Raw genomic sequence first — 20,569 nt, forward strand, 5'->3', positions numbered from 1 at the left:
ACCTCATAACTGGTTGGTTTGGGGGTTATGGCTTACAACTCTTTAAGGAAGACTTTGTTTATGCACCTCTGGAACCAAATTTGCTAAAAAAGTTGGTGGGCACTGTTGCACCCTTCTGTTACAAATGTGAAAATCTCCACTTGTGCATTTCTACCTTTTATTCTGCCAGTGATGTACAGGAAGTCATCTTTGTCGTGTTTGCCCAGATCTCCTGAGTGAAGCCACCCGTCTGCATCCAGCGCCTCCTCAGTCTTGTCTGGCATGTTCAGGTATCCCATAAATACATGCCTCCCCCAGAAACAGATCTCACCGTTCCCATCAGTATCCGGCTTGTCTAACTTAGTTTTGCAGCCGGTCAACACTTTACCACAACTGAAGGAGAACAGAACATGATAGAGCTTTTTCAAAAGTAACCAATGACTTTCAACCAATAGTCATTCTTAGTGTAAATTGCCATTTTCTATAAAATCCTCTCCATGTATTGATACTTTTGGCCTAAAGTTTTCACTCTTTACATCCCAGCAACTAAACTGCCAAATTAATTGCCACTATAAAAAAATCCCCCCATGTATTCATACTTATGTCAAACCTTTTACCTAAATTATTTTCTATTTTCTTTATTTTCTTTTGATTATTTTTGAGTATTGGGAATAATATGACTTTTTTGTAAAAATTTTGTTAAATGGCATTTTTTTAAGTTTTATGGCATTTTTGTGTACATTCTGTAATATGGAAAAAAATACTATGGAAATCAATGGCTACGGTCAAGTGTTTTGTAGCCAACATTCTTCAAAATAGCATCTTTTGTGTTCAACAGAAGAAATAATCTCATGCAGGCTTGAAACAACTTTCAATTTTGGGTCAACTATCCCTTTAAGTTTCCAATTAATATTTAGGGTCACTGTAACTACAAAACCAAAACAATCAAACAGTGCCTTAGAATCATTTAAAGGTATAGTTCATCCAAAGTTAGTTAGCTATTATTAAAAACCATGTCATTCCAAACCCACATGCCGTTATTTTCCCATATGAATGCAAAAATTTGTTCTCTGAAGTCAAGTGAGTATGACAGCAAAAATTCCTTTAAGAAATCTATGTAATTTCAAATACAGCTGGTATGTTAATATAGAAAGCACATCATGCCTCTGACCTCATAATGTGATAACCCTCTGCGCAGGAGATGGAGTGAGGTCCAGTGCTCTCGCTCATGCCGTACAGCTCAAAGACGGTGATGTAGAGGCTCATGAAGTACTCCAGTGTGTCTTTGGTGATGGGAGCTGCACCTGTGTAACAGGCCCTACAGCGGTCAAGACCCAGAGCTTTTCTTACATTCTTGAAAACCAGGGCATTCGCCAACGTGAAGCCCCACGGCACTGAGGAATCACTGTAAAGAAATCAAATGAACTCTGGGATTCTTTCAGATGATTCAATTTATAATTGAATCCATGGTTCTTTTAAAACGCACCCATTCATGGCATTATAGCTAGCTTGTAATCCGATCCCCTTGGCCCAGTCTGCAATCTTCTTCTTCGTGATGGACGACTTTGCACCAGCAGATTTCATTGCTTCCTGCATTTTTTCCCACACTCGGGGAACTCCTAAGAAGCTCGTGGGACGCACCTCTCTCAGAGTGTTGGCCAAGGAGCCCTACAGTGATTTGAACAAAGACACTGCTAGTTATTTTTTAAACAGTAAACAGTGTAAGCATCTTAAAATTCAGCATAAAAGCTGGATTTTAACCTTCAGGGCATCTGGCTCGGCGAAATTGGTTATGACGGCAAACCTCATGCAGATCCACATGTCGTGGACCTGGGCTGCCACGTGACTCAAGGGCAAGTAGCTCACGATTTCCTCCTCAGCCATCTTCAGACTGGTCATGAGACCTGCTGCAGTGGCTGTCCAAGTGATCTGGACAGAGGAGGGATGAATTTAAGAGACAGCACTACTTATCCCATCAAAATGAAAAGAATTACAGTGGTTTTATATGTGGTTAATTAAAGGGATACTCCACCCCCAATTTTTTTTTTCATTAATCACTTACCCCCATGTCGTTCCAAACCCGTAAAAGCTTCGTTCGTCTTCGGAACACGCTTTTCATACTTTCCTGGACCTTGACACTGTAACTTATTTGGCAGTCTATGGGACAGTCTCAAGCCTACTGGTTTTCATCCAAAATATCTTAAATTGTGTTCCGAAGACAAACAAAGCTTTTACGGGTTTGGAACGACATGGGGGTTAATGACAAAATTTTCGGGTGGAGTATCCCTTTAAATTTGGCTTTGGCGTAAGTGCTGAGCTAGTCACTTTATGTGACACTTTAAGTGGTACTCACATTATCATGGCTGAGCATGACCCCTTTGGGATTCCCTGTGGTGCCTGATGTGTAGATTAATGTGCAGCACTCGTTGGCCTTCTGACTGTCTATCACCGCATCCAGCTCAGCTTCAGGGATACACTCTCCCAACTTCATAAATTCAGCCCACTGAGAGAACATCAAATTGAAGCATATATTAGGAGCACTGTTTGAGAATTTGATTAGTTGACATATTGAAAATACATTGCTGTTAACATTAATTTTCCTTGACTGTTTTTTGTGAAAAAAAAAAAAAAAAACTACATTCTGATACTTCCTCATTTTGGAACAAACATTACTCAACTGTACTTATCAGTGAACCTGCATTAGCTGTATTCTCTTACATGTACTAGAAAACTTACTGTATAGACATTTGGTAACTTCTGCTCCAGTTCACCCTTGTACTGAACAATAGCCTTCAAATGTGGCAGCTGATCTCTGACCTGTGAGGACAGTGAAAGAAAACCGATCAGTATTTTATCAGAAGATTCAGTCATTTATTTACATATTATTGTTCTTTGTTAATTAATGTTCATAATAATACATTAAGGTTAATATTTAAAACTTTAAAATTAGTATTAATTCACAGACTTTTCACTCACTAACATCAGTGAGGATTTATAAATGCTTCAAAAGTACTGTTCATGTTAGCTGTTGAAATAACTAATGTTAACATTCAGAACCTTTTAAAGTGTTGCAATTTCAGACTTTATTAGAAATTGTGACAGATTTTTCTACGTCATGCAGGAAAACAAGTGTTATGTTTTCTAACAAGATCACACTTGTTCATAATAGCAATCGTATCTGAAGGAAGTGACATATTTATTGGGATTGTTTTTAAAGGTGGTGTGATGAATAAATTATTAAACTATTTTTTTTTTTAATTATTTAATTGAAATATTAAATCAGTTAAATATTAAATTAGTTATTTTTATATCTTTCCAACCCCATCTGTTTTCTTTTTGAGAACTTGACTCATAACTGTTAATGCACTTTTTGTTATTAAAAGAATACTATTATACCTCTATACTAGCAATTCTGGATTTTTTTTTTTTTTTTTTTTTGCATCACTTGTCTTATTCTAGGATGAATCTTGCATTGATAATCTACTAAATGAAGACTGTTCATTTTTAAACTACCTGGAGGATTTTGACCAGTTGTTTGTTGTTTTCGACCACCAGAACATTAGCTTCACAGTTTCCTGCGACATACTGGCAGGCCTCTGGAGAGTTAGTTGTGTAGATTCCAGTGGCCAGTCCCCTGAGACAAAACAAGATATGTGTTCAGAAATCTAGACTAACAGATCCCACATTCCATCAAAACTTTTTCTGAAGCCTTTTCCTCATTCTCTAACTTCAAGTAGATTAATTTTTAACAGATTAAGTGAAATCTCAGTCAATACCCTGCTAGGATACATCCAACGTCTGCTATAAACCATTCAGGAGAGTTGAAGCCCAGAATGCCGACGCCATGGAATCGCTCCAGGCCAAGCTAGAGTACACAAAGAGCACAATGACTGAATATACAAACACAATTCTTCACCTAGAGCTGTTTGGAGCTTTGAAACAACAATGAAGCTAGAGTTGTAAAAGCTTTGAATCCTTAATACCTTAAGCCAATAGTTTGATCATTTCACAAATATGCTAGATAAACTTCTAGATTAAAAACATAGAATATGTCTGTGTTTTTAAAGATCCAACAAACATAGTAAATATTATTATATAGCACAGCACATTCAATGCATGAAGTAAACAGCTATCAAGTATCACAACAATCCATTTCATACACTCTCAGAAATAAAGGTGCAAAAGCTGTCACTGGGGCAGTACCTTTTCAAAAGGTACACCTTTGTACCTAAAGGCTCCATATTAGTACCTAAAAGATGTATCTTTTGAAAAAGTACTGCCTCAGTGACAGTGTACCTTTTTTTCTGAAAGTGTACACTGTAAAAAGATTTTAAATTTATTTTAAAAGATGAAAAGATGTGAAGTCGCACCTTCAGAAAGCTTCTGGCTGCTGCTCTTGCATGTTGATAGTACTCCTTATAAGTCAGAGTGACCCATGTTCCTTCCTTCTTTCCACGGAGGGCAGGATAGCCTCCGTACTTCTGCACTGTAGCCTGGAACATCTGATGGATCGTCATTGGAGGTTCTGAGCCGAGTCCCGATGTCTCCATCCTCAGTTTGACGGGTTTGTCTCTGGCTGTGCTCCACAGGTCCTGGGCTGGAGCGAGACGCACACCTCCAGTCGTCAATGGTATAGCAGGTTCATTGCCTTTTTGATCGGGACAGCAAGGACACACAGGAGACATGATTATATTTTAAAAGTGCTTCTGAAATTTATTGCAAATTTATAGATGAAGCTTCTGCATGGTCTTTAAGCAAGAAGAGAACAGTCCATTCAGGCACCTGCCCTCGTCTGCTGTCACACACACTGAGGAACAAACAGCTTATCAAGAGTACAGAAATAGGTCAGGTTACTGACAGGATATGTTGTGTGTTTCTCACCAATCAGGTTCCACGTGTGTAACAGGCTCAAAAAAAAAAAAAAAAAAAAAAATGACCAGAACAATTTATAATAATTTCTATTATTACTAATTATTACTAGTATGGTATATTTACATGTTGTGGGCCTCAAATCTACATACTGAACACTGAAAAAAAATTACTCATTTAAAAATTAATTAATTGATTAACAATTTTCCCTCAGAAATTTCACAAATAATAACAAAGAAATTGAATTAAACATTACATTTTGAAACTCTTCAGAATTTATGCAAAATAGTTGGATTTTTGATATGCAAACATATTGTGAACATTCATGTGAAGACTGTACCTGTGTTACTCTTCATTACAGAGAATGAACAATCTCCATTGGGTTGGTCTTTGGAGTCATGAAGTGCTACGGTCTGATATTCTTCAGTTTTAACAAACCTAGCAAGAAAGACAAATGATACTTGATAACATAAAATATACATCAGTAATAATAATAATAATAAATACAATAAAAAGGCAAATAATCAAGTACTACAATATTGGAGGAGGACAGAAATGAGATATTTCATTTAATAAGTCTAAGTCTACATACCCTTCACTATCATTTCCAGAGACAGGAATTTCCTTGGAATCACTTTGTGATATACACTCATCGGCAGACATTGTACAGAGTCTTAAGATGACAATAAAATATTATTACAAAAGCTTGAGTTAGCTCACAAAGTAGTGACCAAATACAATAAAGAAAAAGCTATAATATAAATGAAGATATTATATGACTAATGTCTCCTATTCAGTCAAAAGACTCTAACACCAGTGGATTCAGAATGTCATTTATCTTTTATATGTACCCCCAGCTCTTGCAAAATACTAAGCAATATGTGCCAGTGGATAGAGTGCCAGATGATGAAAGCAGCAGACGAGAGGTTACTGTCAATGTCTAACCTATCACCACCATTAGGAAATTCAGATTAAGGCAGTATTACGTTAAACAGTCTAATGTGCAAGTGTGCATATCTTTAAATTTAGAATTATACATGAGAAGAAATACATGTGTTTGCGAACCTTTAGTCTTACAACATATGTGCATTTGAAGTTTGTATAAGTCTGCCATCTAGAGGATGTCGAAGTAATTAATATATTTGATTTGACATTTAAAAGGATATCTCACCCAAGAATTACAATTCTGTCATCATTTAGTCCCGCTCCACTTGTTCCAAACCTGTATGAATTTCTTTCTTCTGTTGAACACAAAAGAAGATAATTTGATATTTTGAAGAATGTTGGTAATCAAACAGTTGACGGTAACCACTGACTTCAAAAGTTTTGTTTTAATTTCCCATACAATGGAAGTCAATGGCAACCAGCAACCGTTTAGTTACCAGCATTCTTCAAGATATCTTTTGTGTGTGTTCAACAGCTGAAAGAAAACCATATAAGTCTGGAACAACCTCAGGCTGAGTAAAATGATGATGACAGACTTTAAGTTGAGTACGTTGGACATTGCATTTTTAGAAGACATGTTTATTTATATATATATATATATATATATATATATATATATATATATATATATATATATATATATATATATATATATAAATATATAAATATATATATATGTTTGTAATTGTGATATATTGGGCCACTGAGCAAAAAAAAAAAAAATTCATTTAAAGAAAAATATTCATTTAAAGAAAATTAATAATTTCTTTTTTCTTTTTCTTTTTTTGTGGGAAAATCCTGGGAATGACACCTCAAGCAGAAGTTCATAACTTGACTACTCAAGATTGCAAAAGGACAAAGTTCATCATAATTACAACACAAGTGTGGAAACATCATGATCTGTGCCCAACTGAACTTGTCCACAGATGAGAAAAAACTCTGAGAATGAGAGTTCATTACTGACAAGGACAATGAAATAGGCCTTACTAATCTTGTGAAATAATTTGATGATTTTAAGGAATTGGATGCTAATCTGTATTTAAAGGTGTTGGAGTGGAGGTGTCAGGTTCAATATTGATTCATTCACAGGGCAGCTTTCCACAAAATACCATGGCATTGTTCTACTGAATTAAAGCATTATGCATAAAAAATAATAAAGCTATCATGTTAATAATATGATCATACTGCAACAGTTCTATAACATAGTGACACATAACCACCTTATGACAAAGCAGGAGAAGAGAGAGCCTTCTTTTTCCTTACTTTCAAGAGTATAACAGAGACTGGGGCTAGCTATCACACTTTGTTAATCCTGTGAATATCGTGAATATTATTTTAAAGTCAATTTCTGTATAGGCACACATTAATATATATATATATATATATAGGACATTTACACTGTTACTGCCCAGGGAAACAAAATATATACCACATATACAGTAGGCATAGTGTCACACTATATGGGGTAAATCACAGTGGAAATCAATTATGTTACTAAAAACAATTCATGATATAACAAACAGTAATTAGGATACAAAACATAGTTTTTGCCCACAAATAATGTCATTAGAACATTTTATTTAAAAAGCGCTTGACAACTTGACAACAACCAGACAAGTGAAAAATAGGCTACTTTATGAAAAATACAAATAAATAAAATTAAGTATACCTTGTGAAAATTGGGCTATACTGAAACATGAATAAATTTCACTCAAAATATCACCCCTACGTTCAATTAAACACCTGAATATTTACTAAAAACCTGTAAATATTACCGTGACGGTTTAGTTCAAGGACACTTGCAGAATGAAAGGAAATGTCATTCGTATGATGAGTTTCCAAACATATTATCTTTATAACATAGGCTATACATTGACTAATTTTAACAAAAAAGTGATTAAAGTAGACTTACATGTTTTTTTTTCTGTTGTTGTTGTTGTTTTCTCCTGTAAGTGCTTGTTATGTTGAAGGCATGGAAATTGTGTAGTTTCCGAGCAGGTGTGGATGAAACACAGATTTTGCCCTATGCACAACTACATATGTTTCCCAGGTGAAGTAAGAACTTTATAGTGCGTCTACTATTCCATTCAAACCTATTGCCTCACAGCTCCATCATGTCACGTGACGCGCTGAGCAGGTGACAGGACTTCACTCTGCTGCTGTCTGCGCTCACATTTCCATTTGTAAACAAACGCTTTAATCGTCATAGCACCATAAAAAATAAAAATAAATAAAAAATATTTGTCAACGAAATTGAATGCTGACGTTTACTGACGTTCTTTTTTTTAAACAATACTCACAAAACGTATGAATGTCTTTCACAGACTTCAAACGGAAATTAAAGAAATTTGATCATATCTGGCATGTCATGTAAATATTGTACAGCTGATATTTCAATAAAATTTGCATTCTAAAATAACTTCCTATTCAAGGTGCATTGTATAGCATTTGCACGTATGCTTGCAAGAAAACAGCAAATTTCTGTATTAATATTCATTCACTCATGTTTGCAGACCTGCTTTTGATATTTCAGGGTATAGTGATATTGAGACAAGTTAAATTCAGAGTTGTTCATTGAGATTGTTACCTAAGCTCCAAGTCCACAAATAGATAGTGTGAAAGAGCTGAGAGATTATGATTCCACTAAGTTTTCAAGCAGATAAGATAAAGCAAACCGTATTATTGATAAGACAGTAGTAGACATTTACCATTTTGCAACCTTCATCTAATAAAAAGCCATACCATATGCCAGATAAAATGACTATTATATATTTACCACAGTTCCAGAAATCCCAGTGTTATGTTAAATTTAGATCGAATTAATGTTTTAATCTTGTGTTTATATGTTTTAAACTAAATTATGAAAGGCTCAAAGCTGTTTGTTTCAAATATTAAGATTACTATTGTTCTGTATTACATTTTTCTTCTAGTCAGCACACATGATTTGATGCCTGAACTGTACAGATGCTTCTGACGTTTCAGCAAATAGGATTAAAGTTCAGTTAATATAAACACTCACGAGTGACCCAAAGAAACCGGCCTCCTGGCCAGCCGATCACACCACCTGTCACCAGTTAACAGCTCTTCCACAGAATGACCTTAGCTGAGGCCAAACCAGGTCTATTACATCTTTCTGATTGTATGTTTTTATTTCAGCACGTCCTGAAATGTGTCTTCATGGTATAAACACAGGGGACTTATTCATGGAACATGGGTGGAAGGAACTGTTGTGTACTTTAAATTATGCTCAGTATGCATTCATTTATACATAAACTGTCCCATTTATGCAAGAATGTTCTTTGCAAGGAATTTGTTCTGCTTGCATTTCATGATTAAAACCCATTGTGCATTAATGTCCTATTTATATACTTCCTAGCCTTCTTTTCAGTACATTTCTGCTTATGCTGAACATGTAGTACCCATTGCGCCCATATTAACCGGTGAAACTTGCAAAACTCGCCAGAACATTTTTATTACCCAATGATGAGTCAACAACAGAAAAGGTAACCCAACCCAGTTAAGTGCAGGTTACCCAACAGCTTGCTAACATCAACCGCAGAATGAAAACCAAACTCTTTTAATGTAGAAAATTGTTTTACACTTTTCCCACTAACTCATTATTTGACAAGCATTTTTTTGATAACATCCAACAAATTTCCATTTTGTACCATTTATCAGTTATGCTCATATCCTCCAAAAATGCGGAGCATTACTTGTATTCTGACAGTAGGTCCATCTATCCAGGAGGCCATTTCATTTGCCGTCCTCCGAGAACATGAATGTGAAGGTGATACACAGACTGCGCCCCATTTTTTCCATCATTGATGACTGTAAAATAATAATGACAGATAATTAAGCAAATAATACAACACACTATGGCAAAAGATCCTTTTTTTGGGGTGAAAATACTAAGACTTTTGCACAGTACTTTATGTGTGTGTGTGTATATATATATATATATATATATATATATATATATATATATGTATGTATATGTGTGTGTGTGTGTGTGTGTGTGTGTGTGCGTGTGTGTTTGCTCTTTCTCCCCGACTATGATTTTATATGTCAAGCTTTAACATAGCAATAATATAGATGCTAAATGAACCCATTTCAAATAAAGGATATTTCGCTCACCAACTCTGTATCCTTCATCCAGTCCTTCTTTCTTTGCTACGTTTTTGGCCACTATCAGGAGATGACCCAGGAGCTGGATGGAAAATGTCAAGATCTTAGAGGTGTGTCATCCTCTGTAATTCTTAAAGCTATAAACTAATCAAATGTACAAGGACAGACAAACCGATGCATCATCATCGTGTGCTTCACTGATCCTGGGAATGGGAATCCTTGGAATAACCAGGAAGTGCACAGGAGCCTGGGGATTCACATCTCTGAAGGCTAGACACTGCAACATTATATATGCTGTATTATATGCAAACTGACATGCACACCGTTCATTTATAAAATGTATGAAACTTTACAAAAAAGTCTGAATTATAAATATAATAAAAATATATGATAAATATTTCACAATATGTTACTTAACAATATATTAAGCAAAGGTCCTAAATGCTTGTGGTCTGTAACTTACCTTGTCATCCTCGTAAATGATAACTGCAGGGATAGTTTTGTCAACTATTTTAGAAAATATAGTGGGTTCAGGTTTCCCGTATTTCTTGCTGGCCTCCTTTGCCAAGCGAACCTCATCGCGCGTGGAAGAGCAGAAGGTCTGATATAAACAAGCAAACAAACAAAACCTCAGCAACAGCATCTCTGAACGTCTAAAACATGTGCACAGCAGATGAAGAGTTCTGCGCACTTCGAACTCAGAGCATACACAGACCGCACTAAACTCTGACAGCGTGTGCATAAGAATTAAACACCTTCACGGGTAAGACTCGCCGTAAATGATGTCCAAGAGGCAAAACCTGCCGGGTTAGTAAAATACTGCGGGCCGTCATTGCACTGTTTAAGGACAAACGGCGTCCATTTTCCACGGAAATGCCCCTCTCACGTGCTGCTGCTGCTGCTGCTGAGGTTTTGTTTACATCCGATTCTCAAAAGTTATGCGGTTTTCAAAATAAAAGTCTCCAAGCTACTCACGGTTCAGTTATTTTAAAACAACAATAAAGAAAAGTTTAATTATGCAAATTTAAGTTGAGCAATTTTTTATATTGAGGAGAGATGTGCCCCTTAACATCTTCGTGAGATTTACAAAGCATATACTGAACATTATATACAGAAAAGGGACAAGAAAAAACTACAAAAATAAATAATTACATGGATCATATACAAATCAAAACAGAATAAAGGGACAACGGGGTATAAAAATATAAGCTCACAAACTTTTAAAGTTTAAGTCTTTATACAGTACCTTTCATATTCAAGAGTTTCTAATACTATCTATGTAAAGCCTTACCTAAGTCAAGTTTGTTTTAGTAACATTTTTATGCATTTATGAACTTAAAACTTGGTCAAAATATAAGTTAATACATTTAATAAAATCCATTTTCATTCTTTTTTTTTTTTACAGAATTTTCAATATATGAAGAAAATTCAAGTTTATTTTCCAATAAAAGTGAGACAAGTCTTGAACACTGATTATTTTTATTGATACATTTCTGTATAGCACAGTATTACAGAATAAGAACAATGCCAAAAGCAAGATAGCTATTACAAAAAAATAGACATTTAAATTACTATATTTTAGTTTAACTTTATTATTTCTTTAGTGCTGTCAAACGATTAATCTCGATTGTTTACAGAATATGTTTGTGTAATGTGTATATTTATTATGTATATATAAATACACAAACATATGAATATATTTAAAAAATATATAATATATAAACAAAACGATTTTTTTCTTAAATATACATGCATGTGTGTGTATTTATATATAAATACTAAATATACACAGTACACACACATATTATGTAAACTAAAAACTTTTATTTTGGATGCGATTAATTGTTTGACAGCACTATTAATTTTTATTTCTGTAAATACAAAAATCCGTGCATAAGAGATAAACACATTTACCATCAGATTCTCCTCTCATCTTCTCCAGCAGAGGGCTGCAGACAAACACACACACAGTGGCGCTGAATGACACAAGAATAACCCGCGAGAGATCAGATGGATTTGATTGTTGGTGATTGGGCATGATCTTGGATTGTTTGGTTCTTCTTCGAAGCTCATCCTGGACTTGCTGTCATAGCAAGAGGTCCGTAAACTTAAACCTGCTCAAGAGCAGGCTTATTTCATGTAAACAGGATTAGACTGCATCTTTTTAAGTGGAGCTGATATTTAAAATCTATCCCAGCCCCTGCTACTCTATTACAAGAGTACCCTACTAATCCGGGGACAATGATTTAAAATAATAAAAATTATAAAATTAATTTGAAAATATTATAATGTTGTGTAATTATAATACTTTAGACACATCCAGTTTTACTTATTGAAAGTTTTATTTCGTGATTAAATAACTTTATGATTGTATTAGTCTTACACACATGCTGTACAGTTAATCTGAGTCATGCATTAATTTGAGTGATGACAGCTATTATGGGCGTGGCTCTTAAGAATCTGTCACATAACAAATCTGCTTCAATGATAAAATTACATGAATTGCTAATTACATTAAAATAAAACAAGTCTCTTTCATACATCAGTCCCAAAATGTACACAACTTAAAAAAAAAAAAAAAAAAAAAAAAAACATCACATAATGTAAATAAATTGCCACAGAATAAGATTATGTGAATAATTCTGACAAAAATGGCAGATAGAACCTTATCATTTCAAGGTGACGACTTCTGCATTGCAAACTCAAATTTTGTTGATATTGATTTAATTTGATTGGAAACAGCCATATAGTGTCTATTCGAATTTATTGATTAAATGTAAGAATTTGATACAAAAGATGATGCATACATTTAATTAGATTAGAAAAAAAAGTCCATAAAACATCAAAATCAATTTAAACTTATTGGAAAAGTACATTTCTGTTGCTCCTGCTGACTAACCACCTCAGAATATAATTAATATCAAAAGTTTTGGGAGTCAGTTGTCCACGGCAGTCTTAAACCTGCCAAGGTACCAGCACAATAACATGCTCAGCAAAATATTGTCTAATTATCGTTATAGGCAAAATTCCAGAATATTTTGAGATATAATTTTTTTGTCATTATCGCACACCCCTAGTTTGAAGTTTAAATCCATGACAATATGCTTGAAGTATGTGCATGTTGTTTTACCCCACAGGTGCCAAACTGAAAGATCCATGCTGCTATGGTCACACACAGTTTCACATGGTCCCTGACAGGTTCTGCAGGGACAAAAAGAGCAAGTGAGGCCTCTCTGATCAGATCGATGTCACACTGAAAGACAACATTACTATCAAACTGATTCATCATTTCAACTACATGCATAAACACCTAACAGGTTAAGAGCGCATTTCTATTGAATTGATCCATTGTTTTCACTATTGTAGGACACTGACATGCATAAAACATGCATGCTTTCCTAAAAACTAAACATGTTTTGATCTGCCCAGGTTTTTGGAGTGAAGAGGACGTGAGCAGGCCATTTGTGTCTCAGGCTGTCATCACAGAGGGGCAGTTCTTCTCATTTTTCTGCTATCAGCTCAATACTCTGGCTTTGAGTACAAGGGCTGACGGCAACAATAGCAGGAAGAACTTATGCTGGGGCACAGAAAGGATGCGTCTGTATGAGAGAATCACAGACAGAGACATTGTGGGCTTGAATGATGCCGTTCTTAAACTGCTGCTGCAGTTTTTATTGAACAAACCACAGTTTTGAAATTGTTCTGTGTGTCAATAAACATAATATATGGAGCTGCATGTTATTTTTGTCTTCATTTAAGTTTAAGAACTTGTGTTTAAAGAAAATTTTGTTGTGTATTTAAGTGCCCAAAATAGAACTGAGAATTAAACGATTACACGTTGTTGAGGAATAAAAATAATTCATATTTGTATTTAAAGGAATCGGCCAAAACTTAAAATTGTCATTTACTCGCCCTCATGTCATTCCAAACCCATAAGACTTTTGTTCTTTGAAACACAAATGAAGACAATTTTCTAGCTTTGCTTTTTCTGTTCCTCAGTTGAATCCACGCAAACAAAACTTTCATGCATCACAAAGTACAAAAAGATATCGTAAAAGTAATCCATATGAATCAAGCAGTTTGATCCAAGTCTTCTGAAGAGATACGACTGCTTTATATGATAAAAAAAAAACTCATTGGTTCTTGTGCGTCAAGCGAAGCTGAACTTCCTTTGACCTTAGTGTATGTGTGTTGATCAATGTTTCTATATGAATATAAGCCGAAATGAAAACCTTTCATTATATGAAGCGATTTAAACCTTTAATAAAGCCTTCAAAAAAAGAATCAGTTTTATCTTTAGTTGACCTTTATTATTAATTGCCTTCCAAAAGGTCATATGAACACTTAAACCTTAGCAATAACACTATATTGAAGAAAACATGTTTTCTTATATTTCTTATATTTTTATGATGTTACACTGAGTATGTAATTACACTATATATATATATATATATATATATATATATATATATATATATATATATGGCTGTGACAGAATTAGTTTAGGCAAAAAACATTGCTTATTGCTTTATGTGATTCAAGCCATATTACATAATCACACTTTTTCTTTTTGTCATCTGTTAAAATGAAAACATCAGTGCTCCAGTTTTCTTTGTCTTGCTGTGCTGTTCTCCAATCCATTGCTCTCATCACGAGTGCTAGAGAAAAAATAGCACCATCACTGCCAAAACCTTCAAGCTAGTGTAACTGTGTAACTTAATTTTTATGAAATAGAGTATATTCAGTGAATCTTTAAAATCATATGACCTGATCTGAACACACTTACAGTTTGCTGGTTTGTTCAGAGCAGCCATCATTCTCTGCAAATGGATAAATCCTTTGTTAATTTTCAAGGATGACAGATCTAAATATGCATGATTATTCCTCATTAATTCCTATAAGTTTACTGTACCTCCTGCAGAAGAGTTGTCATGTTGCGGCTTGTTGCATTTTTCCCAAAGCAAAATCAGCGTGACCAGGACAATGACTTCAACCACTATGGCAATGAAGGGTTTGAGAGGCTCAGTATATGACAAGACCTTCAGCTTGACGTAAGACTCACTGGATTTAATATCAAACTCAGCGCTGCATATGTACTTTCCAGAATCTTCTTCAGTCAGATTCAGTACAGTCAGTTTTGTTCCATTTCCATTAATAAAGATCTTGTAGTTCAGAGGGTTTGCAGTATCATTGATGAGGCTCTGTGAAGAGAAAAACACTGATATGAACAGTGTTGTTACTGTTACAAGTCCAACTATTAAAAACCATTCTGAGTAAATGAAATGATAAATTATAGTAAAAAAAACTAAAACATTACTAATTACTAACAATTACATGAACTACAAAATAAAAGCTATATCACTAAATAAGCAAATATCAATAAATACTTTAAAATATATAAATAACCCCTTTATTGTGAGGTAATGTCACATTTAAGTATAATCAGTCCCATATTCCTCATTTCTCATTCACCTTTTCAGTGTTGTTTGCTTTGTACCAGTTCCAGGTTTTTGGTGTGTGTTTGAGTTTACATTCAAGTACAACTGAATCTCCGTTGTAGCTCACTACAGGCTTGTCTCTTTTGTCTTTTATTACAGGAACTTGAGAAAAAAAGCAAAATACATCAGGTTAACGTAAAATCAAAATGATGAATATGATTGTATAAACCATTTAAAACAACACAATGTGTACGTAAAATGACAACATACCATCTAAAATAAATGTTACTTGTGCCGCATTTTCTCTGAAGATGCAGGAATAGTTTCCCAGGTCTCTGGCCTGTATACTGAACCTGTGAAAAAGGTTAAACAACTTAAAGCAGTGTTAAGTCATCGTTTAGTAATACTGAATTGCTTATTTACTTCTATAACATGTCTTTGCATTTTGTTTTTACATTTATTAGAAATGACATATGATTATTTTCTGAAATAAACAACCACTTACGTTCTTTTAAAGATATACTGTTCATTGATTCTATTTACAGTTTCTTCAGAGTTTTCAATTTCTTGTCCATCTTTAGTCCAATAGCCAGTAATGTACGGAGGGTTATTTGGTATATCAATTAGGTTACATAAAAGCTCTATATTTTGGGGTGTCAGGATTGCAAGCTCTTCAATAACGACTTGATTTTGACCTGTATTCCAAGAAATTGTAGCCCAATCAGCAAAACAAACCTCTGCAGTTATGCACAATTCAATGTATTGTCTCTAGTAAATGTAGCTATTTTTGATGATCTTACTACAAAATCATAAATTCACATTTTAAAAGAATAATTCCCCCAAAAATGAAAATTTGTTGAACATTTACTCACCCTCAGGCCATCCTAGGTTCAGATGAGTTTGTTTCTTTATCAAAACAGATTTGGAGAAACATAGGATTATCACTTACTCATCAAGGGATCCTCTGCAGTGAATGGGTGCCGTCAGAATAAGAGTCCAAACTCCTGATCGAAACATCACAATAATCCACAGGCCAAGTAATCCACATGACTCCAGTCTCTCTATTAATGTTTTGTAAAGTGCAAAGCTGCTGTTTGTAAGAAACAAATCCATTATTAAGGGGTTTTAACTTTAAATATCATCGCTTCTGGCTAAAATATGACTCCGCTATCCATAATAATGTTTCTTCCAGTGGAAGATTTCCTGTCGTCCTCTCACATCGAAATCCACCAACGTATTTGTTTAGATCTGTATTAAACTGTTTTTGCTGGTAAACGGTCCTTGATCTGTACTATGAGATGACTTTTTCAATGGAAAAAATCAATAATTAGCTCCTAACAAAAAAAAAAAAATAATCAACAGTTTAAAGTCAAAAACATCTTAATGATGGATTTGTTTATTATAAACATGCAAGTTTTCACTCCACAGGACATTAATTGATGGACTGGAGTCGTGTGGATTACATGTGAATTATTGTGATGTTTTTATCAGATGTCTGGACTCTCGTTCTGACGGCACCCATTGACTGCAGAGGATCCACTGGTGAGCAAGTGATGCAATAATAAATTTCTCCAAATCTGTTTTGATGAAGAAACAAACTCAGCTACATCTTATATGGCCTGAGGGTGAGTACATTTTCAGCTAATTTTCATTTTTGTATTAATTATTTGTGTAATAATTGTATCATTTGTACACTTATAAATGATGTCAACTGCATACTTGTGCTGGCTAATAAGATATTACATGGTAACCATACCTTTGGATACAGCTTTCTGTGTTGTAATTACAGGATCAGACTGTGGAGAAGGGGTTGTTTCTAAAAAAATAAAAAATAAATAAATAAATAAAGACATGCCATATTGACTTTGCACTGAATAAACAACACTAACGTTACCAACTTACCATTCTGCTAGAGAGTAGTGATGTTAGCTTGTATCAAAAAACAACACATTTCACATTGAATCACTGTACATCACACACATAAGATCCACCGAAAACAACATTGATTCGTTTTGAATAAACCACGTGATCTATGACATCCGAAGCTTCAGTTGCCTGAAAACCCTGTGACTGCTTCAGTATCTGCTTCAAACGAAGTGAACCTCAGCGCCGTTTCCTTTACATTATATTAAATAATAATGTGTTAGCATGGTTTTTTTTGTTTTTTTTTAATGTATATATTGAGCTCAAAAATTAACTTTGGCTATATCAGTCTAAGGACTGAGGCAGAGTTAAAATAAACAGATCATAGATTTAATTTATGAATTTATGTTTTATTTATTTTACTTATTTTAGTGCCAAATGATTGACTTTGACAATAAACATTATTTATATAAAATATAATAAAATAAAAAATCAATTGTAGAACCAGATGTGAAACCACTGTCTATAATGGAACATAACACTTTGGAAGGTGTTATTTATTTTTATAACCACCAGATGGGCACAGCATAAACCTTTTTCCGATACAATTGTGATGAAAGCTTCACTTCGCCATCACTACTAGAGAGACCGGCCTAGTCAAGGTTAAAACTTGCATTACTTAGAAGCCCCAGCTCAGCTTAATATTTAAAAAATCAAGGAATGATTTTACAATTATTTAGAATGAATTTACAATTACTTAACCATCCACTAGAAATGTTGGAAAAACCAACAGATCCTGGGGATTTAAATTCAGACTAAATGATATCAAGGTCAAAGCTTGAAAAAAAAACAACAACAAGGACCCATAAATGTTGCACTACATTAAAGAGCAGACATGCACATACCTGTGTTCATCCCATCACAGTAGAGGAGAAGTAAGGTGAGATGTATGACATTCGCCATGGAGGAGAGTGCTCTTTCCCCGCAGCTGTGCTGTGTGCGGCTAGGGCGAGGCATCTCTTCTGGTGCGTCTTCTTCAGAAGCAGGTCTCCAGAGCCACCAACACCCCTCCCTTCACCTCTCTTACTGCTGCCATGGTGACTTGGCAGTACTGGTGTCTGCTTGCTGCTGTTTTAAATGAATCATGAGCGTCAGGAGGCGGCCACAGCCCTGCCCACTGCATGATCGGAAAGCGTGTAACATTGCGCTCGCGCAAATACCGCTGGCACAACGAGGTGTTTGACAACTTACAGTTCACACCTCACAAATGTGGACGTAGTAGTTATAAGTGTAGATTTTATGTCTTTTATGGTCCGTTCAGGTGTTCTGAAAAGTCGTCTGTACTAGAGGATCGTATTACTGTCTGTTTGCTCACGTGCATCAGTCGGAGTGTAAACAGCGAGAGATCTTGAGACAGGTGAAAGGCGTTTGGTTAATGGTGAATATTGACCTATTGTGCGTACCGTTGTGGCGACGCAATTTTTTATTGTGTAAGGTGCCTGAAAAATAAGGAGCCCCGGGTTGCACTGTCTGTTCGTTCACACGCATCTATCTGTCGGCTTGACAGCTGCCTTTACAGATTACCTCCATCCTTCAAAGCATTCGGCACGATCATCTGTGCGTGACGTCACCTCCCAATACAAACACGCCCCGCCCCTGACACTGATTGACAGGTCTCCGTGTAAGCCATCGGAAATTCAAATGCTAAAGGAATTGTGATTCCAGTTGAGTTTTGGCAGGTTACATGCGAGGCGCAGAGAGAGTGAAAAAGCAGACGGGGTAATTAATATTACAGGCTCATAACTCGTATAAGACATGGGAAATACTGCTGCAAATGGACCAAATACATTCTTACCAAATATATTAGGTGAATCTATAAAATCAAATGAACTGATCTGAACACACTTACAGTTTGCTGGTTTGTTCAGAGCAGACATCATTCTGCAAATGGATAAATCCTTTGTTAATTTTCAATGGTGACAATCTATTTAAATAGGCTATGCATGATTATTCCTCATATTACTTAAAGCCTAATGATTAAAAATCATTTTCAGTAAATTAAATGAAATTATAAATTATATTAGCTGGAAAACTTAAAAAAAAAACCTGTCAGGTTAATACATCCGTGACGGAGAGAGAGTGAAAAAGCAGACTAATTAATTACAGGTTTATAACTCGTAAGACATGGGAATACTGTTGCAAATTGACTATGCTTTTCCATTTGAAATTTGGCTATCAATGCGTCCACATGTGGTAAACACAATTGAAAATACTATTTTCAATTCCTTTTGAAAATAGTCCAGAATATCCTTCCATAGATTATATATAGGCCTATATATAATCGGGGGACAGAGTCCGGGGAGTGAATTTCAAAGTGACTTTAAAAAAAGTGATGTGACACAGCCAAGTATGGTGACCCATACTCAGAATTCATGCTCTGCATTTAACCCATCCAAAGTGCAAACACACAAAAACAAACACAAAAACACACAACAAACACACACATGGAGCAGTGGGCAGCCATTTATGCTGCGGCACTTGGGGAGCAGTTGGGGGTTCAGTGCCTTGCTCAAGGGCACCTCAGTCGTGGTATTGCCGGCCCGAGACTCAAACCCACAACCTTAGGGTTAGGAGTCAAACTCTCTAACCATTAGGCCATGATTTCGAGGGGGTACGGCGTTTCATTTTTAACTGGTAAGGTTTATTTGGAAATTAAAGTGATTTCTATATTTTATCCATTCAAAAGACTACGAAAGCGACCCCTGCAGTTCTGCACATAAACCTAGCGTGATATATTTGTATCTATGGTTCACTGTGCAAAGCTGTCTATTGTGACTGGCCATGCAGACTGAAGCCAATAGAAATGCCTCTCTTTCAGTGCTCGTGCTGCTCCTCACAGCACAGATCATCCAGTTTTTGTCATTCATTAAAACAAAAAGTGTAGAGACTATGTAAATAATAGCTTCAGTGTGCAGTGCAGAGAGCTTCATTAATTAAAATGGAAGTTTGTGAGATCACAATGAACGATGAATGATGAGTGACAGCTTTTAAAGGGAGTTTGCAAATGTGAAATTGAGTTTATATGACAATTTTATACATTTTTGATTTTTTACAAAAGTTATTATTAAGTGACTTACATTTTAGGATCACTGTTGTCTGATTGTGCTCTATTTTGTCAGCAAAAATAGTTCCAAAGTCACAGCTGAGCCGCTGTGCATCTCCAAGCAAACTTTTTTTTGATCAAATCTAGTGAGTCAATGATTCAATGACCCATTCATAAAGAGAGTCACTTGCTTCGTTCCTAAATGAATCAGCCGTTTGAACGAATCGATTGAATGAATGATTCAGTG

The 20,569-nt window shown here is 35.2% G+C and overlaps 3 protein-coding genes across 4 annotated transcripts in view; all 3 read right to left on the reverse strand.

Annotated features, from left to right (window-relative positions):
* The window catches only part of LOC109087838 (long-chain-fatty-acid--CoA ligase ACSBG2-like), a 9,054-nt gene extending 3,034 nt beyond the window's left edge, over positions 1-6,020 (reverse strand). The window contains exons 1-11 of the mRNA XM_042756706.1: positions 5,441-6,020; positions 5,189-5,286; positions 4,350-4,627; positions 3,756-3,844; positions 3,493-3,613; positions 2,716-2,796; positions 2,333-2,482; positions 1,741-1,908; positions 1,466-1,647; positions 1,151-1,384; positions 155-372 (exon numbers count right to left, since the gene is read on the reverse strand). Coding sequence (XP_042612640.1) covers positions 155-372; positions 1,151-1,384; positions 1,466-1,647; positions 1,741-1,908; positions 2,333-2,482; positions 2,716-2,796; positions 3,493-3,613; positions 3,756-3,844; positions 4,350-4,627; positions 5,189-5,286; positions 5,441-5,511 — 1,690 coding nt within the window. The 5' untranslated portion in view covers positions 5,512-6,020. The remainder of the gene's footprint in view (positions 1-154; positions 373-1,150; positions 1,385-1,465; positions 1,648-1,740; positions 1,909-2,332; positions 2,483-2,715; positions 2,797-3,492; positions 3,614-3,755; positions 3,845-4,349; positions 4,628-5,188; positions 5,287-5,440) is intronic.
* A 3,229-nt stretch (positions 6,021-9,249) lies between these two features.
* On the reverse strand, positions 9,250-10,838 carry LOC109087848 (uncharacterized HIT-like protein Synpcc7942_1390). 2 transcript variants are annotated; one of them, XM_042756711.1, is made up of 5 exons: positions 10,674-10,838; positions 10,382-10,519; positions 10,091-10,195; positions 9,928-10,000; positions 9,250-9,621 (listed from the first exon to the last, which is right to left on the reverse strand). In XM_042756711.1, the coding sequence occupies exons 1-5, from the start codon at positions 10,749-10,751 to the stop codon at positions 9,530-9,532; spliced, it is 486 nt and encodes a 161-aa protein (XP_042612645.1). In that variant the 5' UTR covers positions 10,752-10,838; the 3' UTR covers positions 9,250-9,529. The 2 variants fall into 2 exon arrangements, with proteins under 2 accessions (XP_042612645.1, XP_042612644.1); XM_042756710.1 differs by having other exon boundaries at positions 10,382-10,678.
* Positions 10,839-14,206: 3,368 nt separating this feature from the next.
* Positions 14,207-18,781, reverse strand: LOC109087864 (embigin-like). The gene is made up of 8 exons (XM_019102056.2): positions 18,125-18,781; positions 17,113-17,172; positions 15,862-16,051; positions 15,627-15,709; positions 15,391-15,518; positions 14,831-15,119; positions 14,705-14,738; positions 14,207-14,576 (listed from the first exon to the last, which is right to left on the reverse strand). Exons 1-8 carry the CDS (start codon positions 18,234-18,236, stop codon positions 14,513-14,515), a joined length of 960 nt encoding a protein of 319 aa, XP_018957601.1. The 5' UTR covers positions 18,237-18,781; the 3' UTR covers positions 14,207-14,512.
* Positions 18,782-20,569: the final 1,788 nt, after the last annotated feature.

This window comes from Cyprinus carpio, chromosome A5, assembly GCF_018340385.1.
Source record: "Cyprinus carpio isolate SPL01 chromosome A5, ASM1834038v1, whole genome shotgun sequence".
NCBI classification, from domain to species: domain Eukaryota; kingdom Metazoa; phylum Chordata; class Actinopteri; order Cypriniformes; family Cyprinidae; genus Cyprinus; species Cyprinus carpio.